The following is a 25,052-nucleotide window of genomic DNA, read 5'->3' on the forward strand; positions in this document are numbered from 1 at the left end:
GCGATGCCACCACCAGTGCCTGACGCCTGGGTCCAGGCCTCCCCACCCATTCCTTCCTCTCCTTCCCCCACCTCCCCGTGACTAATCTCTCAGCGTCCCAGTGTGCAGAAGGCTGGCGTTAATGTAGCTTCAATCACTGTAATCAAATATCCCGTAGAGCCCGGCCGGTGTGGCTCAGTGGTTGAGCATCAACCTAGGAACCAGGAGGTCACGGTGCGATTCCCGGTCAAGGGCACATGCCTGGGTTGCGGACTCGATCCCCAGTGTGGGGCGTGTGCAGGAGGCCACCGAACCATGATTCTCTCTCATCATGGATGTTTCTCTCTCTCCCTTCCTCTCTGAAATCAATCAAAATATAGAAAAGATAAATATCCTGTAGAGAACAATGGTTTGATACGTGTGGGTGTGGCCTGGGATGAGAAGGGGGAGGTGTGAGGACATAAGGAAGCGCTGTCTCCATCATCGGGGTGTTTCCTTACTGGGGCCGACAGCAGGGGGGTTCTGAGGGTTACTGGTGAGACTGGAGCGACGGGAGACGCCCGACCGCCTCCTCCAAGAGCTGGCGACTAAGATGGTCTTGTCCAGTCCGGACCGTCCTTGTGTCCAAAGCTCTTCTCCCCGGGGGGTCCAGACCCAGGTCGGACTGGATGTCCTTCCTCTGCACCTCGGTGGGGCGGGGGGGGGAGCCTGGCTCTGTCTCCCCTGACCCCGAACAGGAAATCCCACCCAACTGGGAATGAGGAGAAATCAATGGTAAGATACAGGCTCAGCAAACGCTGGGTCTCATTGTCTTATCAGCAGACTTGTGGCCGCCCTCGCCGGTGTGGCTCCGTGGACAGAGCATCGGCCGAAGGGTCCCGGGTTCGAGTCCTGTCAAGGGCACGTTCCTCCGTTGCAGGAGGAAACGGATGGCTATGTCTCTCTCACATCAATGTTTCTCTCCCCCTCCCTCCCATCCTTCTTGCCACTCTCTCTAAAAACCAATGGGAAAAAATATCCCTGGGTGAGGGTGAACTGAGAAAAAGGACATCAGCTGTGAGACGAGACACAGAGGTAGAGATAGAGAGAAAATAAGGAGGCAAATAACACGAAATTAGTCTGTGTCTACCTTGGCGACTAGTTTTTGTTCAGTTCATCAAAATGGTGATCCGTGTGTGTGTGTGTGTGTGTGTGTGTGTGTGTGTGCTCCTGGGGCTCAAGGTTAACGGCTGTCCGCACTCCTCTTTAATGGGACCAGAGCTTACGGAGGGCGCCGGCCATCCATTCAACAAAACGCAAGTTGAGCTGAGCTGCAGCTGGTCTAAGTCGGCTCGTCTGTCTATTAATGTTCCATTTTTTACTAATAGAGACATCGGCTGGGTTGGGGGGAAATATGTCTATATCGAGACAGCTTACACTCCCTCCCTGATGGCAGGGGTGATAGTCAAACATTGAATAGCCACGTGGACTTTAAAATATGTGTGTGTGTGTGTGTGTATATATATATTTTTTAATTGATTTCAGAGAGGGAGAGGGAGAGATAGAAACATCAATGATGAGAGTGAGTTATGGACCGGCTACCTCCTACACACCCCCTACTGGGGATGGAGCCCGCAACCCGGGCGTGTGCCCTGACCGGGAATCGAACCCTGACCTCCTGGTTCAAAGGTCGACACTCAACCCCTGAGCCACGCCAGCCGGGCCATGTGGACAGTCAGTGGGACCACTGCATTTGGTTGATTTACCTTCAATGCCCACCTGGACCTGGGACTGAACAGATGCCCGGGGGCCCTCCTGGGAAGGTGCCGGGGGTTTGGTCTAAGGACCTGGGTTTGGTGCCGAGCTCCAGGGCACCAGAGCACGTGGCCTGGCTGGCAGGCCTGCCGGGTCACCGGTGCCAGCTCAGTTCACACGCTGGCTCGTCGGTGGTAACAAAGCACCATTATCCCGAGAGCCAGGGCCGCCTGCCAAGTGCCAGGGTGAAGGCCTCGCGGCTCCGCAGCTGTGAATTGGCAGCAGGTGGTGCTTGCTCCCGATGCCCACCGGGGGCGCTTTCCCAGCGCCAGGGTGCCCTCCTGAAAGGGGCCGGGCCGGGGCTGGCGGAGAGAAGGGGGAGGGGGAGAGAGACTCCCCTTGGACCTGAATGGCCCCTCCCCTCCGGGTGGAAGGCGGCCTATCAGTGATGTTCTCCCATCATCATAGTTTGTCTGCCACTATCAGCAGAGCTCCGCCAGGAGGAAAAATTACTCTTCCTTTAGCCCAGTGGTCGGCAAACTCATGAGTCAGCAGAGCCAAATATCCACAGGACAACGATGGACATTGCTTTGGAGAGCCACATTTTTAAAACTTAAACTTCTTCTAACGCCACTTCTTCAACATAGACTCGCCCGGGCCGTGGTATTTTGTGGAAGAGCCACACTCCAGGGGCCAAAGAGCCGCCTGTGGCTCGCGAGCCGCGGTTTGCCGACCACTGCTTTAGGCTAACTGAACCACAAGGAGCAAGTGCGTGATCACCTGGCGGACATGGCCTTGGAGTTAGAGCCTGGAGCCCTGTGTCCCGGGCGGGATGCCCCTCCTGCCAGCTGTGGCTGCCTTGCTCTCTGCTCCAGGATTCCTGCTCTAGAAGGTGTCCAGTGTGGCTGGGTCCTGGCTGGTTGGGCGGAGGGAGAGGCTGTGGGGGGTAGCCCATCAGGCCTCCTATTCCCGGACGGCTCCAGGCTCCAGGTCCGGAGGAGAAAGGGACCATCCCCAAGGATCCCGTGTAGGTCTCGGCAGGACCTGGCCTCTCGGAAATACGCCTCCTCCTTCCTTTTGGCGTCTCAACCTGCTCGGCGCCTTTGTCGTCTAAACTCAGCAGAACTTGGCTCATGCGGTGAGGCTGGCATCGCCTCTTGTCCCTCCCAGTTGACCGTTAAGTTCTAAAAGGGATGGTCACTAGCCCGGCCGGCGTGGCTCCGCGGTTGAGCGTCGACCTAGGAACCAGGAGGTCCACGGTTCGATTCCCGGTCAGGGCACATGCCCGGGTTGTGGGCTCCATCCCCAGGGTGGGGCGTGCAGGAGGCAACCGATCGATGTGTTTCTCTCACATCGGTATTTCTTTCTGTCTTTCCCTCTCTCTCAAAATCAATGGGGAAAAATATCCTCGGGCGAGGATGAAAAATAATAAAATAAAATAAAAGCTAGAGGGACTTAGGGGGCTGGGAAATACCACAGGTGGCACCTTCTTCCTCCGAGAACAAGGGGCCCTGGGGTCCCCCCCCCAACATGGGGTGCACACACCCTCCCAGCTCAGACCCAGATCCCAGGAGGGTGGAGGTGGGGGGGGGAGGCAGCCGTCTGCCCGGGGAGGTGCCGGGAGCCTGCAGACGAGGAACATCTGTGTCCAATTATCGGGAGAACAGGGCATGTTGCAGAGTGTGCTTGCTCCCACGTGCAGGGAAGAAGTACAAGTGCGACTCAGCAGACACCCCCCCCCCCCCATAATCCCAGCTCCCTCAGAGCCACAGCCCCCCGGGGTCCACCTATCACCTGGGACCCCCCCCCCCCCACAAGGAACAACCCCCACGTACCCCCACGAGTCCCATTGCTCAGGGCTGGATTTTGACAAGCCCTCCATCCGCCTGCGAAGGCCCGGCCGGCGCGGCTCAGCGGTTTGAGCATCGTCCCATGCTTTCGTTTGGATACACAGACCCCTGGACAGGCTGGTCTTGTGCTCAGCACACTCGACCTCACAGGCCTCCTGGCCCCCCGCAGAGGCCCCAACAGACGGCTCTGGACTATCTGAAACGGCTTTATTAAAGGCTATTCATAGAAAATACAACCGGTTACAAGGAGTCAGTAAGAACGTTCATCTTGGAAAACTGTATCAAAGAAGGAGAGGCTCGAAGAAAAGGAGGCCGCCACCCCCAGAGCCCCCACGTGGGCGGCGCCGGGACGCGGAGGGCGGGGGAAAGGACTCAGGCCCGGGGCTGGCTTCTCAGGAGAGTCTGCCAGACCATCACCCAGAGCAAGACGCTGGATCCTTGAGCTGAATCCGGGGCGCGGGGGCCGTGGACCCCAACATATACAGGCTTCCGCTGAAAAGGGTGTATTTTTTTAAAAAAAAATAATAAACAGAAACTCCTGGTTTTAGAAGCTCCGTCCTGATACCCAGGGGGGGAAAAAAGGTGGCAAGCATAAGAGCTTCATTTCCCCTGATTTAGAGGCACGGGGCATGGATTCCCAGGAGGACACAGGCTGCTGCGGATCCGAGGAGGACCCCAAGATCAGGCGGGGTACAGACCTCGGGCCGGGCTGGCGTCCTCCAGGCCACTGCTTCTTCCTCTCCGGTTCCTTTCCTTCCCCAAGTGGAGCAAAGCAACAGGACTCGGGACCCCTCTGGGGTTTCCCAGGAGACCGTGAAGGGGCTCCGTGAGAAAGTAGGAGAGAGATTTGCATCGTCTCCCGGGATAGACAGACAGACATCACCTCGTGGGGATGGTCCCAGGCCACGGATCTTTCTATCCTGCTAACACGGAGGAACGCAAACTCACGCCTGCACGTCTCCGGGTTCTTAAGGGACCCCGCTTTCAGGGCTGGGGTCTGAGAGTGCTCGCTGCCCCCGTCGGGGCTGGAGGGAAGGGGGGCTCGGGACACCCCCCCACAGCTGCACTGCTCCCAGGGGGACTTCAGGCTCCGTGCCCTCATACCTTGCTGGAAACGTCTCTGCCCTTGTCTAGTTCAACTACATTTAAACGGCACAGGAAGAACCTGTATTTGCCACAATAAAGATAGTCAGCAGCCTGGCCGGCCCGTGTGGCTCAGCGGTTGAGCATCGACCTGTGAACCGGGAGGCCAGGGTCCGATTCCCGGTCAGGGCACAGGCCCGGGTTGCGGGCTCCATCCCCAGTGTGGGGCGCGCAGGAGGCAGCCGATGCGTGAGTCTCTCATCGCTGACGTTTCTATCCCTCTCTCCCTCTCCCTTCCTCTCTCTGAAATCAATACAAATATACTCTTTAGAAAAATGACACAGTCAGCAAAAGGAGGAAGGTCGAATCCAGGACCCGAGGGGCCAGATGAGGTTTAGGGACACGAAGCAGTTGGCGGGAACCAAGCCCAACGTTGGCTGAGCCGCGGCTTTGGCAGAGACTTTCCTGGAAAAAACAACAAAAAAGCGTGGCCGCGTGCCTCCCCTCGGAGCCAGAGAAAATATTCTGGAAGTCGGTTCAGATCTGTCCTGGGAGACAAAGAGGTGTGTTTTTTTAAAAAAACACACACACAAAAAAACCCAAAAACACAGGCTTGGACGCTGAGGCCAGGTGCTGGCTGGCAGGGCTGGCCGGGGTTAAGGCGTCGGTGAGCACAACACAGTGAGAGGTGCGTGTCCATCACGCTGGGGCGCGTCCCGGGGTTCAGGCAGCAAGTAGGGGGGTGGGGGGCGGGCCTGGGAGCCACACCCACTGGAGCAGCAGGGGGCAGCGAGGTCCCTCTCCCACCGGGAGACGCCGCCATTGCTATGACGACAGAGGTCTCCAGGTCCCCGCAGACACTGCGCTCTTGAGCTCCTGGGGCTCAGGAGGGTCGGTGGTGCCCCAGCGGGACCTGCCCCGGGGTGAAGGCGCCCCAGCCAGGGTAGGGCTGGAAGGTCTCACAACCAATCAGAAGAGCTGCGTCCTGGCGGGGAGGAGGGGGGTGGGGCGGGGATGGACACCCACGGGCCACAGAAGCAGCGAAGAACGTCCAGGAGGAAAACGGTGCAAACGCAAGCAGAGGGGTAGCCCTACAACCGCCAGATGTAGATAGGACATAATGAGAAGTTAATACAGAACCTTTAGCCACGCCACTCCGACCGGCGCAAGGATGCCCACGTACCAGGGGTCGCGAAGGGTGGGGTCGGCTAGGGGAGCCCTGGGCGGCTGGGAGCGGGGGTGGGGGGGCACATGGGGAACAAATCTGTCCACCATCACAGCCGGCATGCTGATGCCACCTTGCTGAGGACATCACCAATGCCCACCCATCCAAGGTCATCCAAGGTCATCCATCCAAGGAGACCCACAAGGAGGGGAAAGGCGGGGGGCGGGGGGGGATGAAGGAGAAGGAGATGGATGGAGCCTGCTTTTGTCACTTCTGTGCCTGGTGGACAGAGAGCCCTTTCTCAGAGGCCGGGAAACCCCCGCGGCTGGAACAGAAGCTGGCGTTACAAGATGCGCAACAGGAATGCCAAAGAGTCTTTAAAAATTCCAAGTGCGAAACTTCGGCTGCCAAGTCGTGGAAAACAGCAAAGACATCGGGTCTTAGCAAAAAGGGGGGAGATCTGGAAATCTGGACACGGCGATTCTTTACCAGCTTCCAAAAGATTAAAAAACAAACAAAACAAAATAAAAACTGCGTTCAGAGACTGGGAAACGCCCCAGGGAAAGGCTGCCCGTTCCACCGGCCCCGCCGGCCGCACCACGGCGGGAAACATCGGGGGTTCTTGGTGGTTTTTTTTTTTTTTGTGGGGTTTGTGTGCGTGTGTCCGACACGGTTTACCAGTTGTCCAGAAAATCGAACCCCGTCTTCAGGATGACACTGCTGGCGCTGACCTGCGGGAGACACAGAAACGCCCGCGTAAGCAGGAGGACTTTTTTTAGAGCCGCGTAACCTAAAAACAGCATCTCATTTAAAATGACCCAAATGAGAGAGCCTGCTTCCGTGGGTGCGGCTCCCTGACCCCAATTTGCCTCGGCGCTTGGAACCGGAAAGCTTTAAAATCGGATTCAATGCGACCGACACGCCTCGATGTGGGGTGTGGGGGGGGACGAGAAGAGATAAACCCAAGAACGGACATACTTACAGGCACAGCCCATGGACGTGGGCAATAGGGCAGTGAAGACCGGGGGGATGGGTAGGGGCTGGGAGAGGGGGAAATGGGGGGGGAGGGGAGATATCTGTAATACTATCAACAACAAAAATTTTTTTAAAAAAATCAAATTCAGCCAAAACCGGTTTGGCTCAGTGGATAGAGCGTCGGCCTGTGGACTGAAAGGTCCCGGGTTCGATTCCGGTCAAGGGCATGTACCTTGGTTGCGGGCACATCCCCAGTGGGAGGTGTGCAGGAGGCAGCTGATCGATGTTTCTCTCTCATCGATGTTTCTAACTCTCTATCCCTCTCCCTTCCTCTCTGTAAAAAATCAATAAAATATATTTTAAAAAAATAAAAAAAATCAAGTTCAATGCTAGCTACACTCGGCCCGGATCCACTCTCCTCTCCGTCCCCAGACATGTCTCTGAGCAGCTGCTAGAGCAAGCCGTGGGCAAACGACGGCCCGCGGGCCGGATCCGGCTGTTCTATCCGGTTCTCTTGCTCTCCCCTCCGCTCCTTGACTTTGAATTTATATGAGTTCACACAAACACTCCATCCATGCTTTGGTTCCGGCCCTCCGGTCCAGTTTAAGAACCCACTGTGGCCCTCGAGTCAAAAAGTTTGCCCACCCCTGTGACGAACCTACACAGCAAAGGAGGAAAGCAGACCTTCCTCTTTCTGAAAGACAGGCACGGGTACATGCAGTCATCACGGAATAAGAGACCACGTTACAAACAGTCTTTCTGATGTAACACACACACACACACACACACACACACACACACGCACGCACACACATACACACACACCTTGCAAAGCTGAGAGAATAAAAAGTATGGGGAGGCCGGCCGGCGTGGCTCAGTGGTTGAGCATCGACCTAGGAACCAGGAGTTCAGGGTTCGATTCCCGGTCAGGGCACGTGCACGGGTTGCGGGCTCCATCCCCAGTGTGGGGCGTGCAGGAGGCAGCCGATCCGTGATTTCCCTCTCATCATGGATGTTTCTCTCTCTCTCTCTCTCCCTCTCCCTTCGCTCTGAAATCAATAAAAAAATATATATTTTAAATAACAAGCATTGGCGAGGATGTGGGGAAACCAGACTCTTGCTCGCGGGAATGTGACGAGTGCGGCCGCTGCGGAGCGCCACCACCTACTCGGGCGATGCCTCTTCTGGGATCTACCCCGAGGAACTGGAGCCCTGGCCGGTTTGGCTCAGTGGACAGAGCGTCGGCCCTCGGACTGAAGGGTCCTGGGTTCGATTCCTGTCAAGGGCACGTGCTTGGATGGCGGCTCCATCCCCGGCCCTGGTGGTAGCTCCTGCGGGGAGGCAACCAATTGATGTGTCTCTCTCACATCGATGCCTCTCTCCCTCCACTCTCTCCGGAAAAACATCCTATCCTCGGGTGAGGATTAACAAAAGCCAAAAACACACGAAAGCAGGACCTCGAACAGGTATGTGCTCACGAGTCACAGCAGCCGGAGGGGCAACGCCCACGTCCCTCCCAGGGGAAGGACCACCCGCCCGCAGCGGGACCACCCACCTGCGCAGCGCTGGGTTCGGAGAACAGCTCATCCGCCGTCATCTCCCCATCGATCGGGCCGGCCTCGAGGGAGAGCGGCTTGCCCAGGGGCTCCGAGGGGGCGCCTTCCTCCGACACCCCGGTGCACGCCTGGACGGGCGGGGGTCCCTGGGGCTGGACGCCGGCGCCGGGAAGGGCCGGCCGCTCCGCCTTGGCCTCCCTGTCCCTCGGGGCGGGGTCCGGCCTGAGGCTGGCGGGCAGGACCTTTTCGCCCTTCTCCATGGACTTGATCTGGCTGGGGGTCAGCGAGGGGAACTCGGCCTCCGGGCCCTCCCCGCGGGACCGCTCGGCGTTGATCTTCCAGAAGGTGGCCTCCTCGTCCTTCCGGGCGGGGCCCAGGGTGTCCAGGCTGGAGGACTTGCCGCCCTGGGCCGGCCGGAGGGCCTGCGGGCGGGGCTCGCTGGCGGGGCCGCCGCCGGGCTCCTGGATGGATAAGGAGGAGACGCTGAACTCCATCTGGCTCTGCCGAGGGGCACGGCGGGGAGAGAACAGAGAGGACCCTTAGAACCCCGGGGACAGGAGCGCAGCCCACACAGCCCCCAGCCCAGCAGCGAGAACCAAGCTTTGTTGTCCGTTTTCTAGAACTTTCTCTCTCTCTATCTTTTTAAAATATATCTGTATTGATTTCAGAGAGGAAGGGAGAGGGAGAGAGAGACAGAAACATCCGTGATGAGAGAATCACGGATTGGCTGCCTCCTGCACGCCCCACACTGAGGATTGAGCCCGCCATCTGGGCATGTGCCCTGACCGCGAATTGAACCCTGACCTCCTGGTTCATAGGTCGACGCTCAACCACTGAGCCACGCCGGCCGGGCCTCAATTTCCCTTATACGGGCTCCCGATATGGGTAGCAGAGAAGCTCAAGTCCTGTGATGAGATCCAGGGTGGTGACAAGGCCACAGAGAACTCAAGTTCAAATCCCAAGCACAGAGCCCTGGCCGGTGTGGCTCAGTGGACAGAGCAGCGGCTGCCCACGGACGGACGGAAGGGTCCTGGGTTCGATTCCGGTCAAGGACACCTACTCAGTTGCAGGCTCGAACCCAGACCCCCCAGCCTGGGCCGTGGGCGGAAGGCAACCAATCCATGTGTCTCTCTCCCCTCGATGTTTCTCTCTCTTCCCCTCCCTCCCACGCTCTCTAAAAACCAATGGGAAAAAAATATATATCCTCAGGTGAGGATTAAGAACATCCACCACAAAAAGCCAGGGGCCACCAGGAGTGGCGTCCGCGTGGACAGCACACAGCCTCGTCCGCAGCCCGATTTCTATGGTCCGCAGCCCGATTTCTATGGTCCGCAGCCCGATTTCTAGATGAAGTGCGTCCGGGATCTCATTGGATTTTTAAAAGCCCGTTTCTGAGTAAACCATCTGCACCCAGCGTCTTTCCAAGTTCCACGACAGGATACAGAGATGATGGTTTCTTTAAATAAGCAAATTGCTAAAAGACAAAAAAACTACAAAAAAAAAAAATAAGACTCCGAGAACAGAGCCGACTTTGATGTGGAAATTGCAGTGTGAGGCCTTCGCCAAGCCCCCGGCTTTTTTTGTAGCAGCAATTTCTCCCGTGGGGATCCCTGCGGAGAAGCGTCTGGAAAGCCAGGCTGTTTGCCTACGTGGAGGGCAGGGGGGAGGGGAGGGGACGCTGGGCCCGCCGGAGGCTACGGGAGGGGCCCAGGCTGCTTGGGGCGAGTGGAAAGGGCATGCAGGCAGCACTAGGCTGGGTGTGACCTTCTCCAGCAGGGACGGACCTGCTCGGGGCACACGGAGACCAGTCCCCGCTCCTCCCGGGAGGGGGAGGGCGTCCCCGGGCGAGGAGCGAGGGCTGTGCGGGCTGACCAGGTTTGGGCACTCTGGGATGAAGATGGAGGAGAACAAGAGCTTACGGGAGGAAAACGTCCAGGTGTATCTGACCCGGAGCCCTCTCCCCCAGGTAGTCAAATAAGACAGGACTACGTTCTTCTTTAAAAAACAGCTCCCCCTGGCCCGGCCGGCGAGGCTCAGTGGTTGAGCGTTGACCTATGAACCAGGAGGTCACAGTTCGATTCCGGTCAGGGGCACATGCCCGGGTTGCGGGCTCGATCCGCAGTGGGGGGCGTGCAGGAGGCAGCCGGTCCATGATTCTCTCTCATCATTGATGTTTCTCTCTCTCTCTCTCTCTCTCCCTTCCTCTCTGAAATAAAAAATATATATATTTGTAAAACAGTCCTCCTTGACCAACTGTGCGGGTGCTGGCTCTCCTCCCAGAGGCCCCCCCCCCCCCCCCCCGCCCCAGATCAAGGGGTTTGTTTTTAGTGTTTAAAGCGCACCCCGCTGGGAAGGCGCAGGAGGAAGGGAGAGGAGGAGGTGGGTCTTTTCTCCTGTTAGATCTCATCTCCCTCGGTCTCAGGACTCCAGCATTCCCTGACTGAGCGGGTCTGGGCCTGCCAGGGGCTGTGACCTCCTCCCCTTCGACCTGCCTCTGAAGGTCACGCCTGCCACCCGGCAGGTTCTGACAGGCGGGGCCCATCTGACCCGGGGACAGACCAGCGAGCGGGAGAGGGGCAGCCCTGGTGGGGGACAGCCTCTGGCACCCCGTGATGAGCGGCCGGGAGACCATCAAGTTCCAGGGGCAATTTTCTTATTTCTGGAAAGAGAGCCCGTTTTCCAGGTGTGGAGGGAGCACCCTTGGGAGAGGAGGTGATGCCCGTCCGGACGCCCACCGCCCAGGAAGACTGATGGGCGGGACGCAGCGGCTGCGGACGGGCGGGCAGGTGGGTAGGAGGTCCAGGTGGCCCTCCATCTTGTTTTAATTTTTAATTCATTTCAGAGAGGAAGGGAGAGGGAGAGACACATCAACGAAGAGAGAGAATCGTGGATCGGCTGCCTCCTGCACGCCCCACACTGGGGATGGAGCCTGCAACCCGGGCACGTGCCCTGACTGGGCTTGAACCCGGGACCCTTCAGTCCGCAGGCCAGCGCTCTAACCGCTGAGCCACCCCGGCCAGGGCTGGCCTTGGGTGTTTGAGAGGAGAGATGAGGAGTGAATAGGAAACTCTCTCCCGTCCGGCGATGCGACAGCCCCACCCAAGAGCCGGCTGGGGAGGGTGTGGGGGGGTTGGGCAGGGGTGGGGGGAGTCGGTCCAGCCAGGACAGGGTGTCAGTGACCCCAGGGGGAACCGGGGCTCCGCTGGCCACGTCCGTTCTAAAAACAGAAAGACCACATCGGACCCAGTGTCTATTTTTGCGTCCCACTCACTGCAGAGGAATGTGCACAACCTCAGGGCCGGGAGCGCGGGCGGCCAAGGCCAACTGTTTGGCTTGGCGGCCTCGGCAGAGCTGGACGCCGAACAGCGGCGACGCCGCCGGCAGGGAGAGACGAGCTTTCTGGAGCAAATCCTAATAAATCCACGAACCACTGACCATCCCCGCTCTCCTCGGTCCCTCCAAAGAGGGAAGAGGACGGAGAAGAGGGGAAATAGGGCCCGGCCGGCGTGGCTCAGCGGTTGAGCATCGACCTGTGAACCAGGAGGTCAGGGTGCGATTCCCGGTCTGGGCACAGGCCCGGGTTGTGGGCTCCATCCCCAGAGGGGGGCCTGCAGGAGGCAGCCGGTCCGTGATTCTCTCTCATCATGGATGTTTCTCTCTCTCTCTCCCTCTCCCTCCCTCTCTGAAATCAATTTTAAAAATACATATTTTTTTAAATAAAGAAAAAGTCCAGGCATCGTGGGGATGGATAGTACAGAGGGGGTGGGGTGGGGTGGGGGCGGGGTCCCCAGAGCCAGCTGCAGTGCCAGGCTGGACCAGAGGGACCAGCCCAGAGCGACCAGCCCAAAGCGACCAGCCCAGAGGGACCAGCCCAGAGCGACCAGCCCAGAGGGACCGGCCCAGAGGCCGGGAATGCCAAGCATCCTCTGGGCTCCGGCCCCCTCTCGGGAGCATTCCAAGTGCTGGGTTTTTTCCTCTTGAACTATCAGGAGCCTGAAAGAGGCATCCACCGTGGGGTCCCGGGGCTCCCTCCCCACCCCCGCTCGCCTGCCAGGCCGACAGGAGGGGGAAGACGCCGGCCCGACCACCCCCCACCCCAGTTGAGCCCCCGCAGCCTCCCTCTGAGCCCCCCTCCGAGCCTCCCTCTCTGATGGAGAAGTCAGAACAACAGAGGCACCTGGGTCAGCCTGGGAGAGAGGAGGAACCATGGAGGGAGGATGGGGTCAGCTGGGAGGATGGGGGTCAGCTGGGAGAGAGGAGGGCCAGGCAGGGAGGATGGGGATCAGCTGGGAGAGAGGAGGGACCAGGCAGGGAGGATGGGGGTCAGCTGGGAGGGAGGAGGGACCAGGCAGGGAGGATGGGGATCAGCTGGGAGAGAGGAGGGACCAGGCAGGGAGGATGGGGGTCAGCTGGGAGGGAGGAGGGCCAGGCGGGGAGGATGGGGGTCAGCTGGGAGGGAGGAGGGGCCAGGCGGGGAGGATGGGGGTCAGCTGGGAGGGAGGAGGGCCAGGCGGGGAGGATGGGTGTCAGCTGGGAGGGAGGAGGGGCCAGGCGGGGAGCATGGGGTCAGCTGGGAGGGAGGAGGGGCCAGGCGGGGAGGATGGGGGTCAGCTGGGAGGGAGGAGGGGCCAGGCGGGGAGGATGGGCTGGAAGACAGAGGGGTCCCAGGAGGCTGGTGCTACACAGAGAGCAGTCAGTGCCCCCATCAAGGGCTCTCCTGCTGAGAGCTGTGCTTCCCTGGGCAGCGACCTCTGAACCCTACCCCTGGGCAGCGACCCCAGTCCCCACACAGCACCCGCTCTCACTCTGCAGGGGGACCCCGTGGCCGGCCTAAGGGAAGGAGCCCACCGAGGCACCGCTGGGCCCTCAGCTCCGCCCGCACAGCGACAGCAACAGCGACCGCGTGGCCGGGGTCAGCTCACCCGGCCTCAGGTATCCAACAATCAGCGGCCGAGCGTCAGAGCCGGGGGCCCGTGGGCAACCCGCACGCACGCACGCAGCGGCTGAGCTGAGGAGTCGGGGAGGGTGTGAGCGTGCAGGTCCCAGCAAGTCCACACGCATGTGACGGGGCGGCTGCAGGGACAGCTGTGCGGCCAGTGCTGCTCCTGGGGGTTCCGCCACCACACGCAGCTCTCCCTCACGGGGCTGTTTCTACTGTGTGTGCTTTTAACGGATTTGTGTGGATGTCAGAAAGGAAGGGCGAGGGAGAGGGAGAGAGGCAGCAGTGATGAGAGAGAATCATGGATCAGCTGCCTCCTGCACGCCCCACCCTGGGGATGGAGCCCACAACCCGGGCATGTGCCCTGACCGGGAATCGAACCCTGACCTCCTGGTTCCTAGGTCGACGCTCAACCGCTGAGCCACACGGGCCGGGCTCCAAAGGGGCTGACCAGCCTGTAAGTCCGAAGGCACAGAGTGGCCAAGTCCGGATGGCCGGGGGCAGGTGGCTCCGAGCCTAAGGCCAGGACGGGGAGTGGGGGACTTCCTGGAAGTGGACCTTGACTCATTCATCAGGACACAGGTGGGGACAAGCCTGGGAGGGAGGAGGGGCCTCCGCTCTCTGGAATGCCCTCCACAGGCTCAGCCCGAAAGCACCCACGTCCGACCCCCAGGTCAGCCCGAGGGTGAGGACGCAGCGTGAGCCCCGGGGCTGGGAAACCAGCTGCTCCGCGCCGAGAGGGGACAGGCCTGGACGCAGAACGCTGCTGACCCACAAAGACGCGCCTGGCTGCAGGGACACGGTGACAACGGGTGACATACTAACTTGATTTTATCGCGCCTTCTCAAGTCACCAGGCTCCCGAGGGACCTGCTGGCGTCTGCGGACAGTGACGGCCAGCACGAGGGGGACGCCCACGGGCCCCGCACCCGCCAACTGTTCTCAAGGCCTCTTCCGGGCACCTCGCCGAGTCCCGTGTCCACAGCTACCTGGGCACCACCCCCAATCCTTACCCAGGTTAAAAACAGACCACATGTGCCCGGCCGGCATCACTCTGGGGTTGAGGGTCGACCTATGAACCAGGAGGTCACGGTTCAATTCCCGGTCAGGGCACATGCCAGGGGTGCAGGCTCGGTCCCCGGTGTGGGGCGTGCAGGAGGCAGCCGAGGTTGGCACCAGCACGGCTCAGTGGCCGACCTAGGAACCAGGAGGTCCCGGGTTCGATTCCCGATCTGGCCACATGCCCAGGGTTGCAGGCTCGATCCCCGGTGTGGGGCGTGCAGGAGGCAGCCAATCCATGATTCTCTCTCCTCATGGATGTTTCTCTCTCTCCCTCTCCCTTCCTCTCTGAAATCCATAAACATATATTTTAAAGAATCCTATATAAGAAAAGGCTAATATGCAAATGGACCCAACAGTCGCTATGACGCGCACTGACCACCAGGGGCAGACGCTCAATGCAGGAGCTGCCCCGGGTGGTCAGTGTGCTCCCGTGGCTGGTGAGCACAGCCGCGGTGACAGCAGCCTCTCCCGCCTGCACAGCAGCGCTAAGGATGTCCGGCTGACGGCTTAGGCCTGCTCTCGGGGGGGGGGGGGGGGGGCGGGGGGGGGAGGGGGAGGCGAGCTGGCCTAAACTATCAGTCAGACATCCCCTGAGGGCTCCCGGACTGCGAGAGGGTGCGGGCCGGACTGAGGGACCCCTGAGTGCACGAATCTCGTGCGCCGGGCCTCTAGTAAAAATAAAAAATAATTAAAATGAAAAGCTCCACTCGCAGCTCTGCCCTACAGAGCACCCCCACGGAGGCCCTCAGGGCTGAGCCTGCCACACCCCAGGCAACCAGAGAGGGGTGCTAACTCCTCACCAGCCCTCCCCCTTCCTCGGCTCCCCCCCCACCCCCCACCCCCCGCCCCGCCGTGTGGGGCCGCTGCCTTCTGAGTCCGTCCGGCAAAGGCTGCACGAAAAATACGTGAGGATGCAGGTCCTTCGAGAGGCCAGGCAAATCCAGGTTTAATCCAACTCACCCTCGTCTCCCAGGAGAAAGGGGCCGAGTGCTCGTCCTGCCAAGTTATGTCCTGAAACGAGAATTCAAGAAGAAACCTGAAACTCGAACCCGAACGCCCCCGGGCCGCGGGGGGACCGACCTTCAGGAACCATCCCAGGCCCGGCGTGGGGATGCCCTGGGCAGAACGTGCTGACCGCCGTCTGGCTGTCCCCTCCCTTCCCGAGGCTGCCGGGCACGCCGCTCCCGGGCCAGGCAGACAGTGCTGACCGCCGCGGGGGGAATGGAGGGGTGCGGGCAGGGCAGACGTTGGGTAGAAAGGGAAGGGGGCATTAGGGCCCGGGGCTCAGCCCTATAACAACGAGCCAAGGGGCTGTGGGATGAGGATTAGCCTTTTGAGCCTCAGTTTCCTCATCGGCCAAACTGATGGGGCAGAAATAGACCATTGGGGTCCGGCGAGGATGGTAAGACACAGTCATCACGCTCTGTTAGCCGCGATGGTGGTGTTCCGATTGAAGGCCCGTGCTCACCTGGCTGGGAGTTGCCTGTGGGGCCTGGGAGCTCACCTGGAAATGCGGCCCCTCCTCCCCATCCGGGAGCTGCCCGTCATCATGGGAAGACTGACAACCTTGTTGCAGAGACCAGAGCCGCCGGCCCTTTGAAGACCCCCCCAGCCCTTTGCATACCCACAGGCCTTTGCAAATGCCCGGCCCCCATTACCTGTAAACTGCCCATTTGGCGTACCCTTTGGCCTACTTCCCCATGTCATCCTGTTTCTTCTACCCAATATAAGCAGATGGCTTATGGGGGGGGGGGGCAGAGCAGATGTTTGTGGGTGCCCTGCCGCTCTCCCACGCTGCCGGCAGGACTGGAATACACGCTCATCTAGGACTCAACCCTGTCTCTGCCCAAAGTTGTGACACGCACCCCGGACCCCTGGGTTGCCCGGTTACAAACGGAGACGCGTTCTCCCCTCGCAGGGCTGTGGTGAGGGTCCCGGGGGGGTAACGGCAAGAGAGGCCCAGCAGTGACCTGCCCGCCAGCCTGATGCCGCCGAGCCACCAGCCTCCCCACGCGGCCTCGCGGGGATCTGCAAGGCCCGAGCGGCACAATCCGCGAAGAAAAGGCCATTTAACGCAAGTGCCCGACTATAACGCGGACGCTGACATCACTGCCCGCCCTCCCCGCACAGAACACTCTAGAGAGAGCCCTTCAGAACAGGCGCTGGGAGCTGGGCCGCGGACCCACTGTGTATGCCCAGGGGCCCCCACACGACAGGGACGCGGCCTTCCCGCCACCCCACCAGCTGTTTCCTGGGCCGGCCAATGTCTCGTCTGTGCCCGGCTTCTCCTGGGGGTCCGATTTCTTTTTGAATGGATTCTTTACTGATGTCAGAGAGGAATGGAGAGGGAACGAGAGAGAGAAACATCGATGATGAGAGAGAATCACGGACGGATCGGCTGCCTCCTGCACGCCCCACACTGGGGATCGAGCCCGGAACCCGGGCACGTGCCCCTGACTGGGAATCGAACTGGGAATCGAATCGTGACCTCCTGGTTCACAGGTCAACGGTAGAGCCACACTGGCCGGGCTGGGGGTCCTATTTCTGAACCAAACATGGGGGCGTAGGGGGTGATGCCGGTTGAAAACAGGGTGAGATCTTGAGTTGAGCCTGTCCTCCCATAAAACGCCCCAGGAAAAGGATGTATTCTCCCCTCCCCGAGGCGCTCCCTGCCCGAGTTGGGGGGCTGGCTCGCCCCTCCTGCAAATGTGCCTGCTTCAGAGCCTCCTCGCTCCCCCCCCCGCCCCCAACCTGAGCCTCTCTCGTGGGCCTGTCTGCTATCCCTCCCCGCTGTCAGACAAAACTTTAAAAACCAGAGCAAGCACCCAGCCGGCGTGGCCCGGGGGTTGAGCGTTGACCTAGGAACCAGGAGGTCAGGGTTCGATTCCTGGTCAGAGCACACGCCCGGGTTGCAGGCTCCATCCCCAGGGCGGGGCGTGCAGGGGGCAGCCGATCCATGATTCTCTCTCATCGTGGATGTTTCTCTTTCTCTCTCCCTCCCTCTCTGACATCAATAAAGATATATTTACAAAAAAGTTTATAAAAATAATAAAAATGAGAGGGAGCGTGGGCCCCCGCCCTCCCGTGTGGAACGTCCGTTAAACCCAAGTTATTTTCATTTGCAAACTCCGTCCCTCCTGAAATGGCAACGGGGCCGCCGGGAGGAATGCGCGTCAGGCAGCCTCTATGACCAGGAGCCTGCAGCTGCGGGCTCCCGCGCTCTGTCCCTGTGCGGGTGGGTGTGGGTGGGGGTGCGGGTGGGTGTGGGTGCAGGGGGGAGGAGTGCAGTTGAGCTAAATGACCTGAAGGTCCTACAATGCTATGATCTCAGAAGTCACAGAACAAGAGGGACCTTGTTGGCAGATGGGAAAACAGAGGCGGCTGATGGACTGTAACTCTCCTTTCACCTCGATTTGGGCCGGGACCGAAAGAGAAGGGGATTCAGCGGGCGGGGTGCTCCTTCTGTCCGGAGGGGGGACAGCCCAGCGGCCACCTCGGGGGACAGGGGGAGTGTGCGCAGGGGCAGGGGAGGGCGTGGGGCCCCTGGCCAAGGGCAGGGCACCCCGGGGGCTGGACTCCCCTCCTCGTGGGATACGCTCTCCCTTCTGAACATCCATCATGCCGCTTGCGTCCCTCTGCTGAACCGGCTCACGTCAGGACAGGCAGCCCGGACCCCTTAGTTGTCCGGTTCCAGAAGGTGAATGAGTTCGGGACTCTCGGCACCGAAGACTCGGCCTGGAACTCGGAGAGGCAGCCGTCTCTCCGGTCACAGCCGGCGGGGGTCAGACGGGGAGAGCGTCTCGCTGCGATTTCTCCCCAATTTGGTGTCAAGCCGCTAGCCTGCTGTTTGCTCCCGCAAGAAACTGAGTCAAGGGGCACATTCCTGAGATTTCTGCCATTCTGAGCTCATAAAAAATAATAAAGTGCCTGACAAAAATAAACATGCCACAGAAAAATGCAGCCGAAGCTCTGATGTCAGCGCGGACCGCGCGCTCCAGCCCCAGGGAGCACGGGGCGGCCGCGGGGCGGCAGTGGGGGAAGGGGGCACGCTGCATCAGAACAGCACCCGCCACGGCCCTGATTCAGGGCGTCATCGGGGGAGGGGGAGGGCCTGGATGGAGCTACTGTTCCCACCCCCCAAACACTCCTCCCTGCAGCCAACACTCCACATCCCACATGAAATGTCATTTCTGCAATTCAATTTCTAAAGGGTTTGGGTATTTTGCTTTTGAGATTATTTGGTTACAAGCAACTCTATAATTGGATATGATTTGTTTTAAAATATGTTTTTATTGATGGCAGAGAGGAAGGGAGAGGGAAAAGAGAGATAGAAACATCCATGATGAGAATCATCGATCTGCCTCCTGCACGCCCCCCTACTGGGGATCGAGCCCGCAACCCGGGCATGTGCCCTTGATCAGAATCGAACCCGGGACCCTTCAGTATGCAGGCTGACGCTCTATCCACTGAGCCACACCAGCCAGGGCTGACTGGCTATGATTTAAAAAAAAAGTTTTTGTTGTTGTTGTTTTGTAAATCCTCACCCGAGGATAGTTTTCCATTGATTATTAGAGAGAGTGGAAGGGAGGGGGAGAGACAGAGAGAGAGAAACATCCATGTGAGAGAGACACATCGATTGGTTGCCTCCGGCACGCACCCCCGACCGGGACTGGGGATCAAACCTGCAATCCAGGTACGTACCCTTGACCGGAACCGAACCCAGGACCCTCCCGTCCAAGGGCTTTATGCTCTATCCACTGAGCCAAACCGGCCAGGGCCGACTGGCTACGGTGTATCTGTGACAGTCACGTCTATTCCAAATGTACCCGCAAGGGAGACGCTGCGGACCGGACGCTCACTGGGCACCTGGTGGAGCTGCATGAATGTTCCCGTCCCCGGGATGGCCTTGCTCAGCGACCGCTGAGCGGTCTCCTTTCAGGCCTCTGCCCAGGTTCAGGGCCCGTGGACTTGATGGCTGCCTCTCCGCGTGTGGAGCAGGGACAGCACCTGAGGTCCCCCCAGGTCGGCCTGAGGAAGGACGTGAGGAGCACAGAGCCGGGCCACGGGCAGCCCCTCTCCAGGAACATTCAAAGAATCGCCTCTGCGGCCCCTAGGAGCCCCGGGAAAGTGGTGTCTACACTCTGGGCCTCTCTGTGCCCGCCCGCTCTAGGGCGCCCCTGTCACGGGGACCCAGTGGGAGCGGCCCCCCTCCCCAGCTCCTATCTGGACTCGGGCTCACACGGGAACTATCCACAGACACCAGACTCAAGACTCTCTGAGGAGCCCTAACCGGTTTGGCTCAGTGGATAGAGCGTCGGCCTGCGGACTGAAGGGTCCCGGGTTCGATTTCGGTCAAGGGCATGTACCTTGGTTGCAGGCACGTCCCCAGTAGGAGGTGTGCAGGAGGCAGCCGATCGCTGTTTCTCTCTCATCGATGTTTCTAACTCTCTATCCCTCTCCCTTCCTCTCTGTAAAAAATCAATAAAATATATTAAAAAAACAAAAACAAAAAAAAAGACTCTGTGAGGAGGGGCGTGGCCAGCCGCTCCCAGGCCTGGCTGCCCAGCAGAATCCCGGAAGATGCTGTGTCCACAGGTGGAACCCGCGGGCCCCACCTGACTTCGGTTCACAAACCCAACCGCCTCCCCAGGTCAGGGGTGGGGGACCCTTTCCCTGCCAAGGGCCACACGAAATCATCCACTTACAGATTAGCCTGGCCCGGCCGGTGTGGCTCAGTGGTTGAGTGTCAACCCAGGAATCAAGAGGTCACCGGTTCGATTCCCGGTCAGGGCACATGCCCGGGTTGTGGGCTCCATCCCCAATGTGGGGCGTACAGGAGGCAGCCGATCCATGATTCTCTCTCATTATGGAAGTTTCTCTCTCTCTCTCTCTCTCTCTCTCTCTCTCTCTCTCTTCCTCTTCCATCCTCTCTGAAATCAATCCTATATAACAAAAGCCAAATATGCTAAGTGTCCGACCGTTCGTTCGGCCAGTCACTACAACGTGCACTGACCACCAGGGGGCAGACGCTCTGACCGGTAGGTTAGCTTGCTGCTGGGGTCCAGCCCATCAGACCGGGCGAGACGGGCCGGACACATCCTGGAGTCCTCCCGTGGCCCCTCCCCAGCCCCGATCGTGCACTGGTGGGGTCCCTCATCCTGGCCTGCGCCCCCTCGCAATCCGGGACCCCTCAGGGATGTCAGAGAGCCGGTTTCAACCTGATCCCCCCACAGGCCAGGCCGAGGGACCCCACCGGTGCACAAATCCGTGCACCAGGCCTCTAGTAAAGATATAAAATAAAGTAAACAAATAATTACGTCTATTAAAAAAAGAGGAGGGAGGAGTGAGGAAGAATCACCACAAAATGCCCTGTTTTTACCAACTGCTTATTCTTCGGGACTGAGAGCTGCCCACGTATTTACGGAATCAATGGTTTTCTCTTTGACTTGCAATGTATTTAACTCTGCTGATCGGAGCGTTTCCTCGCGTGGAGTACAGACGGCGCCTCTGACAACAGGAAGGCGGTTTGGGCTGCACTGCCGGGCAGCGTCCACCAGGAATACGAATGCCCAGCCCAGGCCTGCAGGGACCCCACAGGAACCCAGCGCGAGGCCCCGGTGGCAGCGGGAGCAGGGGCACGTGGAGGAGAGAGAGATCCAGGGGAGCGAACAGGAAGACAAGTAGGAAGTTTAAAAGGGCTGGATGTGCCCGGCCGGTGTGGCTCCGTGGTTGAGCGTCGACCTGTGAACCAGGAGGTCACGGTTTGATTCCCGGTCGGGGCACATGCCCGGGTTGTGGGCTGGATCCCCAGTGTGGGGCGTGCAGGAGGCAGCCAATCCATGATTCTCTCTCATCATGGATGTTTCTCTCTCTCTCTCTCCCTCTCTGAAATCAATAAAAACACACACACACACACACACACACACACACACACACATATATATATATATATATTTTTTTTTTTTTTTTAAAGCTGGGAGATGGGGAATCCAAACCCAGACTGACTACAAAGGCCAGGTTCTTTCTATTACAGACTTAGGGATGCCCTGGGGACCCAGCATAACGGGTCCCCTTTCATCTCCTACTAACAAGGCCCATCCCTCCTCCTGGGCGAGAGACCACCAACTCCGCCCTGGTGCTGCTAGAGCAGGAGCTGGGGTTCCCCGGAGCACACATCTGTCAGAGGTCTGTCCGTGGGTGCCAGGGCATCGAGCTGGCAAGGAACGGAGGGCCCTGGGAGCATTCTCCGAGCGGTGGTGGCTTCAGGGCCCCTGGGACCACCTCAGAAGACAGACCAAGCGGGAAGGGACCAAGTGCCCTGGTCAATCTGACTTAGGGCCCTTTTGGACAAATCTGGGGCCACCATGAGGCCTGCTCTATCCAGCAGCCTATGCAGGGGTCACCCGCCACCTTGTCCTTATCCATCACCTTTCGTGCCCGGGGACCAGTCCTCCACCATGAACGGCCCTCCTCCTGGCATGAGACCACCGTCTCCACTCTGATGCCAACCTTTCGCCAGCTCTAGGGGATGCATTTTTATTTATTTACTTATTTTTAAATATATTTTTTTATTGATTTCAGAGCAGAAGGGAGAGGGGGAGAGAGAGAGAGAGACAGAAACATCCATGATGGGAGAGAATCACGGATCGGCTGCCTCCCTCACACCCCACACTGGGGATCGAGCCCGCCACCCGGGCATGTGCCCTGACCGGGAATCGAACCGTGACCTCCTGGTTCATGGGTCACCGCTCCACCCCTGAGCCACGCCGGCCGGGCCGGGGAATGCATTTTCAATTCCATGGTGCCACAAAACCACAGCCACTGCGGGCAGAAAGACGCCCTGGACAATGTCCCGTGGACCTCTCCTCAGAGCCTGTCTGTGTCCGTGCTGAGCTGGGCAGGGCCTTGGCCGCCTGCTCTCGGCCCGTCCGGCAGAGCTCAAGGCCGACAAACAGGGCTGGTTTGCTCTGGAAGCGCCTGCAGGTACGGCCATAACAGTTCCGTTTGTTTCTAAATCACACTGATGTACAGATCCACCAAGGGCTCCGCCTGGCACCCGGTTCAGGAAGGACAGTCCTAAGTGAACTTGGCCACATCTTCCTGATCAGGGACACTGGGCCTTTGTTTGGTGAGCAGGCCCGTGGGTATTCTTAGCCAAACCCCAAACTAAGGGAAACGGACAGTCACTCTCCAACATTTGGTTTGTTTTTTTTTTTGTTTTGTTTTTTTGTTATTTTTAAATATTTTTTATTGATTTCAGAGAGGAAAGGAGAGAGAGAGAGAGAGAGAGAGAGAGAGAGAGAGAGAAACATCAATGATGAGAGAGAATCATGGATCGGCTGCCTCCTGCACGCCCCACACTGGGGATCAAGCCCACAACCTGGGTATGTGCCCTTGACCGAGAATCAAACCATGACCTCCTGGTTCATAGGTCAACGCTCAACCCCTGAGCCACGCCCGCCGGGCGCTGGCCAACATTTGTAGGTACAGTACTTACAGGCTAACTTCCTCTCGTATTTATTTCCTTATGACTTGTCCAGAGAGGAGCTGCCGGCATTTTCACCTCCCCGCTCTGAGCTCAGACCCTGCGAACATCTTGAGACAGATGCATATTTTCGCTCTCAAAAGGTCTCCGCTCTGGGAATACATTTTCGACCTACACTGTCATCCCTCCGGCCTACCCCACCCTCTTTTTCCTGGCAAAGCGTTCAGAAGTTCATGTCTAATGGAGACTCTTCTTTTTTTTTTTTTTTTTTTTATAAATATATTTGTATTGATTTCAGAGAGGAAGGGAGAGGGACAGAGAGACAGAAACATCAATGATGAGAGAGAATCATGGATCGGCTGCCTCCTCCTGCGCGTCCCCCACTGGGGATCGAGCCCGCAACCCAGGGCGGGGGGGGGGGGGGGGGGGGGGGGGCGCACCTGGCCAGATCGGGAATTGAACCCGGGACGACCTCCTGGTTCCTAGGTCGACCACTGAGCCATGCTGGTGCCAACCTTTTGCCAGCTCCAGGGAATGCACTTTTATTTATTTATTTATTTTTAAATACATTTTTGTTGATTTCAGAGAGGAAGGGAGAGGGGGAGACAGAAACATCAATGGTGAGAGAGACTCTTGGATGCTTTCAGAATGAATCCATATCCGCTGCCTATTTCGGTCCTTCCCACGTCCCTGGCATCGACGTGGGCTCAGCACCACAAACCTTTTGTGTGAACCAATGTGCCCGCAGCCCAGGCCTGGAGCTCCGATGCAAACCTCCTTCCTAGCTAGGGTCCCTCCCACCGTCCACGACTAACTTCCCTGGAAAAAATCCCCAAGCCAGGCGCCTCCTCCCCCTCCCCCTCCCCCTCCTCCTCCTCCTCCTCCTCCTCCTCCTCCTCCCTGCCACCCCCAGCCTTCGCCACCAGCCCGTGCGGATCGCATTTTTACAGCCTCTCCCGGCAAAAAGTTGAGTTTCAAAGGCCTCCCCCCCCCAAAAAAAATAAATAAATAAATCACCCTGCGACACCTAAGGGCAGCAGGCAGGCTTCAGGTCCGCAAATTTCCAAGAAGAAAAAAAAAACAACCCACGCTTCTGAGCAGCGCGGGGCGCTCGGGCCCTTGTGACCTGGTGTGGGGCGCCCCCGAGTTTCTCTCGTAGAGTCTGCGTCTCCCTCAGTTCCCAGGGGCCTCCCTGGGGCCCAGCCATCCCCTTAGATGGACCAAGTCCTGCCGGCGCTCCCCGAAACGCACCCCGTCGTGTTTCCGGTGGAAACAAGAGGCCACCAGGCTCACCCCCAAAATAAAGCTTGTTACAGACATGGGCACCCCCCCCCCGGGAAACACCCCAGGGCGGGGTCTCCCCCCTTATCTCGGAAGGCACCTCTTCCTCCCCCTGATCTTGCTCAGCAATTTCAGGGGCCCCTCGCACGTCACCAACACGACTCTGTAGCGTGCGGGGCGCCCTCCGCGGGTGGGCATCGTTCGCGAGTCTGCACCGCGGGGGGCGCGGTCCCGCCGAGGGGCCGAGTGGATCAGAACCCACTTGTCCGGCTTGAAACCCCTGCTGTGTTCACTTGGAGAAACAGCCCCGGGAGGTCCTGCATCCGGGGCGGCCCAGCGGTGGACACGGAGGGTCTTTAAAGACCTCCTCCTGCTCCCGGGGAGCCCCCCAAACTGCCGGGGAGCCCCCCGCCGGCCCTCGGCTCCCGGACCGCCGCTCGCATTCCTGCGCCCTCTCCTCTCCAGCCCCCGCTGCCACGACCCGGGGCGGCTCCGCGCGGGCAGGTGCCCCCCTGTGCCCCCCCCAACCCTGGACGGGCAGCCTCGGCGCGGGGAGGGGCAAGGGTCCCGGTCCCGGTCCCGGCCCGGCCGCGCCTACCTCGTCCCCGAAGCGCACCAGCTTCTGGCCCGTGGGTCCGCGCAGGCCGGGGAAGCGCGCCGGCTCCTCGGGGTCCCCGGGGGCGCGGGGCGCGGCGGCGCTCGGACCCACCAGGCACCGGTCGATGATCGCGTCCTGCTGCGCGGGCGGCAGCCGCGCCCACTCGGGCCCGTACTTCTCGCGGATCTTCTCCTTGTCCTGCATGATCTTCCGCGCCATGGGGCTCAGCGACGAGAAGTAGGAGAAGCGCTTCCGCTCCCGCTCGTCCAGGGGCCGGTTCCCGCTCATGACGACCGAGCGCGAGGCCGCGATCGCCGCCGCCATGGACGCCATGCCCCGCCGGCCG

General features: G+C 59.5%; 1 protein-coding gene across 2 annotated transcripts; it reads right to left on the reverse strand.

The window, feature by feature from the left end:
- Positions 1–3,753: 3,753 nt before the first annotated feature.
- On the reverse strand, positions 3,754–25,052 carry LOC308238899 (uncharacterized protein C1orf198). 2 transcript variants are annotated; one of them, XM_080651337.1, is made up of 4 exons: positions 24,707–25,052; positions 15,303–15,353; positions 8,342–8,842; positions 3,754–6,542 (listed from the first exon to the last, which is right to left on the reverse strand). In XM_080651337.1, exons 1-4 carry the CDS (start codon positions 25,037–25,039, stop codon positions 6,486–6,488), a joined length of 942 nt encoding a protein of 313 aa, XP_080507463.1. In that variant the 5' UTR covers positions 25,040–25,052; the 3' UTR covers positions 3,754–6,485. The 2 variants fall into 2 exon arrangements, with proteins under 2 accessions (XP_080507463.1, XP_080507464.1); XM_080651338.1 differs by having other exon boundaries at positions 6,191–6,542; positions 8,342–8,803; positions 24,707–25,048.

The sequence above is a fragment of the Plecotus auritus genome, assembly GCF_963455305.1.
Source record: "Plecotus auritus genome assembly, chromosome: 14".
NCBI classification, from domain to species: Eukaryota; Metazoa; Chordata; class Mammalia; order Chiroptera; family Vespertilionidae; genus Plecotus; species Plecotus auritus.

What these genes read in the sequence shown, in the direction of transcription:
- LOC308238899 (XM_080651337.1), bottom strand. Translation starts at nt 25,039, where the DNA reads ATGGCGTCCATGGCGGCGGCGATCGCGGCCTCGCGCTCGGTCGTCATG. An exon ending in TGGTGCGCTTCGGGGACGAG is followed by an intron (nt 15,354 to 24,706) that starts GTAGGCGCGGCC and finishes TTCTCGTTTCAG; the next exon opens with GACATAACTTGGCAGGACGA. An exon ending in CCGAACCCAGCGCTGCGCAG is followed by an intron (nt 6,543 to 8,341) that starts GTGGGTGGTCCC and finishes TGTCTCCCGCAG; the next exon opens with GTCAGCGCCAGCAGTGTCAT.